The 12,501-nt window shown below is 41.2% G+C and overlaps 1 protein-coding gene across 3 annotated transcripts in view; it reads left to right on the forward strand.

Moving 5' to 3' along the window:
* Positions 1–12,501, forward strand: part of LOC310942574 (receptor-type tyrosine-protein phosphatase delta) — a 125,103-nt gene that overhangs the window by 26,859 nt on the left and 85,743 nt on the right. For all 3 annotated transcript variants that reach the window (XM_083907983.1, XM_083907984.1, XM_083907985.1), the window contains exon 2: positions 4,731–4,916. In XM_083907983.1, coding sequence (XP_083764109.1) covers positions 4,814–4,916 — 103 coding nt within the window. In that variant the 5' untranslated portion in view covers positions 4,731–4,813. The remainder of the gene's footprint in view (positions 1–4,730; positions 4,917–12,501) is intronic.

Raw genomic sequence — 12,501 nt, forward strand, 5'->3', positions numbered from 1 at the left:
TTTCCTGCTGTGTGATTTATGTTGGATAATTTGTTCAGAAAACAAGACATAACCAAAAAACATCAGCTGCAGCATTGACAGCATTTACTTTTAGTCATGCTTGCAGGCGGAACTATAAACCCTGACTACTTTTAAAAAGAAATTCAGGCAATACCACCCGGAGAATAGTTTATGACTGTGGCAGGCTTGTTTGAGGGAGGTCAGGGGTAGCAAGAAGGGAGGGGGAAAAAAAAGAGTAAATAAATAAGTATTGCAAATAATCTCCTCTGATATGCTGTTGTCAGGGTCTTTCATGTGGAGGCTGAACTTGAGGGCATAGCTTAGCTTAGCTTGAGGGATGGTATTACACATGCTGGCTGATCGGGAGCGATGTGTGAGAAACGGCCTTGTCACTCGGTCTTAAATCACACTATTGTAGGCAGATGAAGAAAGTTGGTGTCGAGGAAAAAAAAAAGAAATAGTAAAACAGACAAGAGAAAAGCACATGGGAAGAGTGGTTACCAAAAAAGAGAAGGGGATTTTAGGCAGTAAAGGGAGACATACTTTTTACTACAGTATTAAAGACAGTGTAAGAAAAAGATAAAAAGACAGCTGTGGCCAGCAAGTAAGACACATTGTGACATAACCCAAACCCAACCTCTCTTGATGTGGAAGTGGATATTTAAAAAATGGAAGTATGTGGGTGTCAACATATGTGGATGGGGAGCTGTGCCTTTGATGAGCTTAATTTATAAATGTGGTCATATTATATTTGAATAAACCCTGCGGGCGATGTGAGTGGGTGTCTGTCAAAGATAGCTATGCATTACTGTCTTCACTGCTGTTGAATGAGGATGCAAATTGAGTACAGCAACATGTGTCCATTTATATGCACTTTGGCGTTTAGTTTGACACGACTAGGGTGTATGCCCAGTCATTTAATTGTCTCTACTTCCCCCCCTCAGTTGAATGATGTTGGTGTAGAAGCACCTGAATCTCGTTCCTCTCCCTGCTATTCTCATCCACCGACCAGCTAGGAATGACATAGCTATGCCATGACAAAAGCTGTCAATTATATAAACAAATATATGCAACTGCATAAGCTATGGCGTGCCCCAATTTGTATTCTGGAGCTAATCTGTGCAGTGACACATTAATGGTAAGTAGTTTCCCCGGGTAAATATGGAATAACGGTTAGTGGTAAATTCAACGTCGTTACGGCATTTTGCATTTAAACCCACACATGCCGTCAAGAAAAAACTGGATGTATATATACATATATATATACAAATATATATATATATATATATATATATATATACATATATACTGCATATCAAAAATTAAATAAAAGGATCACAGAGATCATCACAGTACTAACTCCAGCCAAGCCTGTGTACTCTAACCCAGTATATAGCTGCATCTTGAAAGCGTGTGGGTGTAATCACTGTTTTCCTTAACTCTGCTTGTTCAGAGGGAAATAGAAAGTCCTGCCTCATAAAATGAAGCTTCTTCTTATTTGCCCTGCCGAGCTGGACATGATACTCTGCATGTTTTTTATTTTTTATAACAGTATGGAACGCATCCTGGGTCGTCATGCCGTGCTTTGTCATTGGCATGTGTTAGGCTAATTACAGAGAGACTGGTCTTGATAGATTTGGTGGCATTTTAGCGGCTGCTTTGGTCTGTTATGAAAACATACCATAACTATTTTTTTCTTTTAAAAGTTCAATTCGCTTTGTGCATGGGCCTGGAATTAAAACACCCTTTTAAACATTCCTTAGAGCTGGCCACAGTGAAATTAGTACACTGGCAAGATGAAAGAATATAATGTGGTACAACCACTATACTCAAACCCATATTAATTTTTTTTTTTTTTTTTTAAACGCATTCTCTGTTTTCACCAATACTGAGTGAGAGAATATGGAATGGCACATTTGGTGTGAACATGCTGCTTCGTAGAGAGCTCATAACTATTCTATGCTTGCATTCTTTCCCATAACAAGTTTATTGTAGTATGGCTGGAATGTAAGATAAATATGAATGATTCTTTTGTTTCCGTTTCTTTAATAATGTTGCTCTTCTCCACAGACCAGAATATCAAACTCACACACTCAAATGAGACTAGGGACAGCTATTATGGAGAATATAAACATCCCTCCCCTTCCTCCTTCTCTTTCACATTTCTGATAAGAATCATGGGGAAAGAGAGAGAGTAGACAGCTCAACAGCCCCTTTCTTTTTCTTGCCACACACTCCCTCCTTTTCTAATTAACATTGTGCATGTTGTCAGGCTTTGTTTAATAATGCATGATTGCTATCAGCAGCGAAATCCTTTGAATGAAGCGCCAGTGAATAAGAACACAATAATACCACCAGGGGCTCAGGAAGAAAGACAAGATTGTTTTTTCTTTCTTTTGTAATAAATGTTCAATGGGGAAGCATCAGTGCTACCAAATGCATGGAAGTGTCAAAGTGCAGAGTGCAAAGCTTAGTGGCCATGTTGTGGATAAAATGGGCAAAGGTGGTTTCCCACCTCTGACAGTGGAACCACCTTTTGTTTGACGAATGAAAATGGAAATGCTCATTTGAACTTGTACATTGGTCTTAAAGTCCATGTTAAAAAAAAAAAAAAAGCAGCAGTATCTTGGCTAAATCCAAGATCAGATGACAACGCAGCACCTTTAGAGGGTTATCTGCAGATCGGTTAATCTGTGCAAATTAACACAACAAATCAAAACCAAATCCGATTGATTTCTAGGTGTGTGTTTTTTTTACATTGGCTTTTTATGTATTTACCAAAAGGGCACAGTCACTTGGATGCCTCTCTAGTGTGTGTGTGTGGTGCCATGTGAATAGATATGGGAAGGGCTGCCAAGCACCGTTCTTTGTGTCATATCGTGCTATTATGCAAATCCACACTTCATTAATTAACTCAAAGACAATCATTTGGATTTGTGCTGGAAGTGCTGGAGACAGACACTCCTACCTGCACTATGTATGGATCGCATTGTCATTTTTTTCTCCCCCCACTCCCAGGTTTCTCAGTCCAGTTGATTTGAGTCAAATTCACATTGGCAACAAACACGGCTCATGTGAAAATATCTAATATATGTCTTGTGTGCTCAAATTTGTGTATACGTGCATGCATCTGTTTGTAAGACGTGGGCGCGCGCGCATGTGTGTGTGTGCTTGAGGTGGTGCGAGCGGGGAATGAGATTGCCTCAAATTGATTCCCTTCGCCACAAATCCCCCCTCCCCCACCCCCTGACTACTGTGCTTGCTGCTTGCCCTGCAGTGCTTGAAGACAGGTAGTCGTGTCTATCTCCCCCCAACACAAATCGAGTGTGACAGGTGTGCTATCTTCCCGTCTTTGCTGCCGTTTAAAGCCCACAGAAATCAAAGGCGGCAAGCTAAGCGCGAAAAAAGAGGATGATTGGTAACAGGGAAATGAGGCACTTTGTCATCATTGGGCATACTGATTGGGCTGGGGGGGGGGGGTTGTTGCTCCCTTTTTTCCCTCTTTTATTCGGTGGCGGTCAAATCTGAAGATAAAAAGTCTAATAAAATATTATTTCTAGTAAAAGCATTTATACGCAAAATTGCTGTTGCTTGAATACGGGACTTTCTAAAACTGTAGAATTCAAATGACTTTACGGGCTCTGACAAGTGTCTTTGATCTCACGGTACATAAAATATCTGAAATGTCATGGCACACGAGCCGCGAACTGGTCCGTCTCAACCAAGCACCGCAGCTGAAACAACAGCAAACATCCTGCAGAACAATGCAGGCGAACTTGCGAGCCTACTAAGTACAGTACGTCTTCAAAAGCTCGCACACTCGGATTATCCGGGAGCTGTGTTACAAGCTGAAGACTACCGCAGAGCATCCATCACTGAGGATCAAGCTTTTGGCTTAAACAAATGGATGACTGGGGAAAGGCTTCTTATTTCACAGCCATGTTGTGGCTCTTTTTGAGAAAAATCCAAAACATGAATGGCAACAGTCTTATCTGTTTTTAATAGTTTGACTGGCACTAAAATGCTTCTGTGTGTGTGTGTGTGTGAGAGAGTAATAATAATAAAACAGTTAATGTGGATCAAATGTGGTGTAAGACATATAAATGTGCGTCAGATTAACTGATACATAGAACTATGAGACTATACAACAGAAAACATTCTGTAGCTTTAATTGGCCTTCGAAGCAATTCTTGAGACATCGCTGCGTTTACAAAGTTATTTACCAACTCCAAACTGAAGTATGAATAAGCTCTCTGTTAAAATGAACATCGTTTCTACATGTGGAAGTCGTTCCTCATGTGAAACACTCGACACTGATCTGAGGATGATGTAAAAATGTACTCTTGTTATGCAGTTGCGTTTTTTTCTAATTGGTGTTCGTGACTAAAGCTGTGAAGACAAAATCTTATTACTTTACCCTTTCATCAGTGTGGTTTCTCGTGCTCTCTCTTGCACTCGCTATCGCTCTCCCTCTCATGCACAAATGCACACACATTGTGTGAAGTGACTATTCCATTTAGAGAACTGTCAGTACATACCCCGTGAGCACATCAGCCTCTTCCTATCCTCTGTCAGCTCTAGCCGAGGCTGTGTGGGGGTATGTCAAAAATGTGCAGGGATAGATAAAACCCGTGGAGCCAAACAGCTTTGTTTCATTCACTCGTTTTTTTTTCTCTCCTCTTCCCTCCTCCTTCCCGCTCCCTTTTCCTCTCCCTTCTTTCCTTGCATAGGCTGTGAATACCCTGCATCTGAGAAATCAGACCAGACTGACTCACAGGGCTCTGTGAGCCAGTGCCACTGAGGCTGCCAAAGCATGCTGGTGCCAAGCTGTCCCACCATGCACAGGGCCAGGCCCACGCTGCTGCTGCCACTGCTGCTCGTCCTGGGTCTGCTCCTCCACCTCGCTGACTCTGAAAGTAAGTGAACCGTTGGCTTTCTTTTGGGCCTTGAGCGTCGTGCCCTGCTGAGTTGGGGAGGGGTGGCATTTATTTTTTCCCTTTTTTTTTTCTCTTCGATTGATTGTGTCAAAAAAGTCAAATAAAAAGTCTTAAAGGTCCCATATTATGCTAAATCAACTTTTTTAATCATTTTAATACTTATATTTGGGACTCTGGAGGCCCTACCAGTCACCAAAGTGTGAAAAAAGATGGCTCACTCATGTTTTTTGGTCCTCCTCAGTGTAAGTACAGGAGATAAAACACACAAACTACTTGGGACGTCACGATGCGCTAAATTCCTGGAATTGTTGTCTTGTGGAGCTCCGCTTTGTCCGTAAAACACGTGAGAGTGCTGGCGAGGGCATCAGTATCTGAAAACCGGAAGTCCGGAAAAAAATATATTCTTGGCTCCACAGTGCAGCACAGAGTCCTACACAAACTTCCAGTCTCAGAGGATTTATCTGTCCAGTGGATACATGTTATATATTACGGCAATGTGCCTGCTAGAGCCTGCAAATGATCACTTTTCCAAATGCTAACTGCTGTTAGCTCCCAGTAGCCTCTGTGGCTGATGTCATTTCCTGTCCCTTAAGTTTCGTTTTACTTTTTTTTTAACGTGGACATAGAAGAGATACTACTAAACGGAGCGTTCTGAACAGGGCTGTTTTGGCAGGGTGATTGAACTGCTGTGGTGCTTCATCCTTATGGTATTTTGATCAAAGCATGTCACAGACATGTTCATTAAGACACCAGAGAACTAGTTTAACTTGGAGAAATAGGATATAATATGGGACCTTTAATATAATAAATGTAAATAACATACAAAGTGTATCAATTATTTTCTATTCAATTGATAAAATATCAAATCTGCATTAGATATAGTATACAATTTTAAGTCCCTTTGTATTAAAAATGTTTTCCCAGTTTGTTTCTAAAATTCCCTTAAAGAAATATCATAGATACTCATACACATTTACATTAAAGATATGTTTGAAAATATCAATATCAGGATCCTGTGTCAGTCAAACTCTGGAAAGGACAAACCAATGCACAGACACATCCATATGACATTTATCTCCTCATCTTCCAAATGCTCAGCTCCCTGTTTTTCAACTTTTTTTTTTTTTCGACAAAAACTGTCTTGTGAACCATAAACACTCAGGCCTTTCCCAAGAATCTCATGATGAGAAGTCTTTGGAATTGAGTTACTTGACATCAGACACCTGTCCATTGAAGTGTGACAACAGTTTTCAAACCTCATTGAGTTCTGGTCCTGCTCCACAGCACCCCTTCTTTGCCACCTTCTCTCTTTTTTTTTTTTTTTTTACACCAAAGATCCATGAATCATTAAGCCTCTGGAGTCACAGAGGGATGAATAAAAGTTTTATTGCTCCCTTTGCACCAACTGAAACCCCCTCAGTTCAGCTGAAGATCTCTGAATGAAGGGATCATTCACCCAAGGTCATATACAACGGCGCCGCACAAAGTGAAATTGATGGGCGAGATTTTCAACTTTGTGCTTGAGAAATGTTCCCCGCAATCTGCTCAAATGTGCTTTATTTTTCTTCTCTGCCTACCGCTACATATGTCTCACAGCAGGGGAGAGGCAAATGGAGAATCGTATTCCTCGTTTTGCCCCCGTTTTATGTGCAGCTCTAGAATTTATTGACACAATTTAATTACGAGACCCTCCTAAAACGGCATAAATGGTCGATAAACGTTATTGTTGAGGGAGCTGTTGGGGAGCTATCTTCTCGGAAGCCACCATCGTCTACAGTTTAGCATAAATTAACATTGAAGCATTAATTGAGAAAGAAAAAAAAAACCTCTTCTCTGATCATTGTATGTCCAGACATCATCAGCGTCACGTTTGAGCACAAATGTAACAGAGAAGTGCAGACGGCAGCCCCCTGAATCTTGACACCTCTTTGCTCACCATTCCCCAAACTCCCCCATTAATTTCCTTCCTTTGCCTGTTAGCAGCTGCTGATGCCCCCATACCCTACTTAGACAGCTGTGCCGGGTCATCATTCCAAAGCCAAAACAAACTTATCATGGAGGTAGCCACAGTTGTTGTCTGTTAATGATCGAGGGGGGTGTGCGGGAATCACCGAGCTCACAGGGATGACCTGTGTGGCTGAAGTCAGAACTGTTTCAGGCTTAAGACTCTACTTAGTCCCTGTACTGCCTCATCTCCTTCTTGAGCATGTCGTTGCTCTCCGTCCAAACTCCCTTCTACTAATTTGTCATTTGGGCCTTTTCTTTCTACTGCTTTTCTGCCTGCATTTTTGTCTACAACCCGCCTTCTCCCCTGGCTGTTTGGAAGCAGTGCAATAGCCCCTCCCAACAACACAGAAGCTCCTTAATTTCCTCCATTGTGCTGCTGCATATTTGTAGGCAACCCAGACACTCCGGGGTTCTCTCTCTCTCCCCCATCTGTGATGTGCAATGAGGACCAAAAGAGACCTCAATTTTGTCCGCTCCACACACTAACCCCCTTGGTACTTTCAATCTGACTGCAAAGGGAAAGCTGCCCTCTGTTGGTGCTCTGGATCCATTTGGGTATGAGGCAGCCTCTGGCTGTGGATATGGTGGAGGATATGAGACATGCGGGAGCAGAAAATGGCTGAGTCGGCCTGCTTAACAGATGGCACGATGCTCATAGCCAGTCCCACTCGCTACCCCATACAGTGGACACAGCAGCCCTCTCAAGAAAAATGCCAATCAGGCCCCCTAGTAAACATACATTTTTGTTAATGTGCTAATTGAAATGCCACCAAATGAGACCTCTATGCAGCTGAGAGGAACATAATAGAATACTTTTTTGTGTGTAGTCATTTCTCTTTATGGTCTGTTGGTGTGTTTTCAATTCATCATTGTTTTTTCTTTGGCCCTCTTTCTGGTTTGCTCTCTCTCATTTTTTTTCTCTCTTCACCCTGTCCCCCCCACTCTTCAAATGTGTCCCATTTAATTTGTGTGGCAAATTGGGCTTGGCAATCGCTTGAAAGAGGGGCATAATTGTCCCCAGTTAGCCAAAAGGACAGCGTGCGAGAGAGGAGGAGCAGAGAGGCAACAAACAATGCCTCTGTGTTTTGCTGAGCGTTAATGCAAAAAGGAAATATCGAAGTATGAGAGGAGTATTGGAATTATTTAACATTTCCACCTGGTCAGGGATGAGGCAGGCGGAGACTTTGTTGTGTATATTGGCACTTAATAACTTGCCTGATTGTTTCACACTGATATGAAGCAAAAACAAACATGTTTTTTGAAGGTTGTGCACAGTAACCATTTTGTGATTGAGTCACAGTCTGTACACATCAACTATAATCATTGAGCGACATTAGTAGAATGGGCAAAAACTGAAAATTGCTGATTGCTGTGAGACTTTTTTTTTTTTTTTTTTTTTTTTCCTCCCTCAAAGAACCCACACATACATCAAAAAAAAAATAACTGAAGACTGACAATCTGCTGAGTTACATTTGCAGGGGAAAATCACTTAAAAAAACACTCCTGCCATACAACTTGCCATGGTGGACGATGTCATGTTCTGGCCTTAAAGGTCTTTAACTGATTCCTACCATTAATAGTGGATGGCACGGTGGGTCCCAGCGAGCCAGCACACTTCACTTAAACATTTAAAATGGGTATCGACAGGCTCCACCAGCCTCTCAATACATTAAGATGTTGACACCTGAACCCAATTTCTCTCACTTATGGCTGTTTGCAGGCAGCTGTGTATACAGAGTGCATGCACATGCGCACAGCATCCACAAGCGTCTAATGTATGTGCAATCATTTTTGAACCAGCATCGGTGAACCGCGTGAGTCTCAAACAGCAAATTGCCTATTGATGCAGCATTTTTGTTTGAGTCACTGCAGTGTGAAAATAGCAGGATGGGGTATGGCGGGGGGAAATGACTTACTCTTCAACTTAAATGTTTTTATTTAACATTGGATTCTTGGAAAAATTACTCTTATATATATTTTTTTTACATTTTTTTAATAAGACAACACAATCAAGTTACACCAATTGGGCATATTGCTCTATAAGGAGTGCTTAGGTTGGTCATATTTGCCAGTTGGATCTAATATTTTGTGAGATCATAAATACAATTTCTAGTGTTGTGGCAGCATACTGGTACATTGAGAAACTGGGGAGAGGCATGATGGGACAAAGAAGTACATATATAAGCACAGATAGAGACAGCGACAAACATTATCATAAAATGCAACAAAGCAATTATGTTGTTGACACATATAAAGACGAATGGAAAAGTCACAAATTTGCATGCACACATAACCCCCTAAACAAGATCACCTTGTAGCAAGTCCAAGAGCTAATGATACTCTATTCCCCAGATGACATCAGGCTGTAATGTGTGTTTTATGCATGCCTGGCCTAATATGAATTATTGTAAAATAGTGTAATATTTGCATATGAGCTTCCGGGCGGTACTGGAATTAGCATTTTTACAACAGCTCAAATTAAATCCCTCTGCTTAATTTGCCTGCATGCTAATTTGATTTAAATTGACGCTATTCTGTTCCCTTTTACACTCATACCGACACAGTGCTAACATAAACCCCCCCCCACACACACACTATTTCAAGTACATGCACACACGTGAACACACACTGTGTTCACTAAAGAGCTGTATCCCACATTCACCGCCCCACACATTGCTTGGTATGCACTGAATTAGACACACTGATAGACAAATAGAGCACGCGTGCTTATGTAGCCACAGAGAATGATATTTAAATGAGAGGTGAACAGAACTCATATGGCTGTTTTAATCCAACTTTAAGTCACTGCAATTTTTCAGCCTGCCAACTCGTTTATCATTCTGTCCGGACACTGCTCAAGTGGAAATCTCATTGTTGGCTCCACTCGTTCATTTCAAAAAATGTGGGTTCCAATCAGCATCTCCAGAGAGGAAAGGGTTTGTGTGATGTTAACACCTCAATTATAATATACTTGTTATATAATGTGGTGTGAGTACATCTGTGCCAGCACTTTCCCATGTCCATGTTTGGAAGACTGGTAATATGACCATGCGAGGTGTTTCTAGCTCACAGTTTGAACAAAATAAGTCGCCATGATGTTTTTTCTTTGGCTAAAAAGGCCTGAACTAACTCATTGTCAACAATATGCTGTGCAAGTATGTTTAACGGTTGTATCAGACCCATGATTAACTCCATGAATGCCGATTTCTCTGGCAACTACTCCCAAGTGTATTATTTAAAGCCATTAGTTTCATCTATGGATTGCAGTAATTTCGCTGTGCACTTAGACCACAAAATCACACAAAAGACAAGCAATTTTCACCAGACTTCTGACCCTCCCACCAAAGAAAAGCAAATAGTCACATACAATATGGAGATATTGTGCAGGACCAGATGCCAGTAATTAAAGGCAAGCCCCCGAGCCTCTAATGCTATGTCTAAGTGCACTTATGTCTCCAAGACACATCGACTTGAAAATGGTGGGGCAATTCAACCCTACTGAACCAGTCATGTCTCAGAGTGGGGAATATTGACAAGACAAAAGCACTGTGTGAGCTAAACTGCAAATCCATTTTGAGTGGCAATCACCAAACACCCAGAATACTTCGCCTCTAAATCCATAGCTTTTGAATACTTCTACATGGAACAACTTTGTCTATGCATCTAGCACCACCTTCAGTGTCATTTTAGCAATTTAAATACCCCCCGAACAACAATGGAGGTTCATGTCTAAACGAGATGACTAATCTTATATTCTCCTCTTTGCACACATACACACATACAAACAGTACCTCGTAGCATGGCTTAAAAAGTTAGGATCAGTACATCAGGTGGGAGTATAATAGCTGCTGTTTTGCATCTGTTTGGCTTACACTCGTGTTTGAGTCTGGCTGTGTTGGCATACGAGCTAAAATTTGATCACCATTAATACACTATGTCAGTGAACTGTGTAACAGCACAGGCATTTTATGACATTGCCACAGTGACGGTGCAATTAATAGATTAATGCTGTAGCTGCAGCAATGGGATTACTGGACCACTCAAGTTTGAAATACATCAGTGCTCACGGCATAGATTATGTTTTACTGCCTTGTACAATGAAGAGCAAGAGTGCATATCAAAAGACAGACGTTAAACAAAAACAGACGGGAAGGTCACAGTCATAGCGGGGGTAGTCTGAATTAAGATGTTTTTAAACTCATAGATTGCAAACCTTGATTAATTAAACCCTTTTACTTACAGAAATATTAGTCAAACTAACGCTGCTTTTTTTTCTCTTTCAGTTTTATTTTCCGTTGACCTTAATGCATTCTTGCCGTTTTATCTTCCGTCCCTGGACTAACTCGTTAAGCACACGCTGCACACAAGTCATTTATACAGTATGTCTTTCAGTAAGATACCCCGAGTCAAAGATGACGCACATTATAACAGAGCATGCTTGATGGTAGGATTTATTATCGTTCTTTAATGATCTTTTAATCAGTTATAATCTTGAAGATGTACAGTATAACACCTACAACAAGCAACATGTGACCCCCTCTTGTCTGTTTAGATGGAAGATGTGGGTGTGCTTGTGTAAAATTGTCAAGCGAAAGTCAAAAAAAAACATTCCACACATTCAGCAAAAACATTGAGAAGTGTGCTGGATCAAAAGGAATGTCCATTAATATATCGGAAGGTGTTCGAGTATATTTTTATTTTTTTTTAGCTTTTTAATAATTTAATCCTTATATTTGGGACTCTAGAGGTCCTGGAGGTGTTTGTGGTCCTCAGTCTAAGTACAGGAGGTAAAACATGCAATGTTGACTTCCGCACTCATTGGGATAGGTCACAATGCGCTAAATTCCTGGAATTGTTGTCTCGCGGAGCTCCGTTTTGTCCGTAAAACAAATAAAAGTGCTGGCGAGGGCAACGGTATCTGAAAACCGGAAGTCTGCGAAAAGTTCTATTCTTGGCTCCACAGTGCATCACAGAGTCCTACACAAACTTCCAGCCTCAGATCATTTATCTTTCCAGTGGATACATGTTATATATGACAGCAACGTGCCTTTTTTGACACATTTTTGACATTAAATACACTTTCAGTGGGAGCTCTAAGGTGTGCAGATTGTGTATTTCCTTTTCACTTAAAAATTGACAAGCATACGTGTTTAATCATAAAGCTGTGTGTGTTTTTTTTTTTTTCATTAGGTCAACTGCTGAATTTTGTGCGTATAAAACTGTGCGTGTGCGCTTGTGCAAGTTTGTCCATGTGGTTGACACCTGGCCCGAGGCTGGAGCTTTTTGGTCTCACACCAGGGGGTCTTGAGAGTGCGAGACACTGCACTGATTTTCAGCGCAACACATTTGTGTGTGCCCTGTGGGGTACGTGGAGGTTTTGCGGTGGGGTTAATGGTCTAAACCATTCATCTCCATGGAAGTGCCTCAGGGCAATCTCTCAGTCCCAGCCAGAAAGCTTAAATTCCCACCTTCTTACCCACAGCACTCTCCAGTACTTGATGCCGATTGGGAATCTTTATGCCCTAAGCTCCTCTTGTCACAGATGATTTACATTTGG

The sequence above is a fragment of the Microchirus variegatus genome, assembly GCF_963457635.1.
Source record: "Microchirus variegatus genome assembly, chromosome: 2".
Lineage (NCBI taxonomy): Eukaryota > Metazoa > Chordata > Actinopteri > Pleuronectiformes > Soleidae > Microchirus > Microchirus variegatus.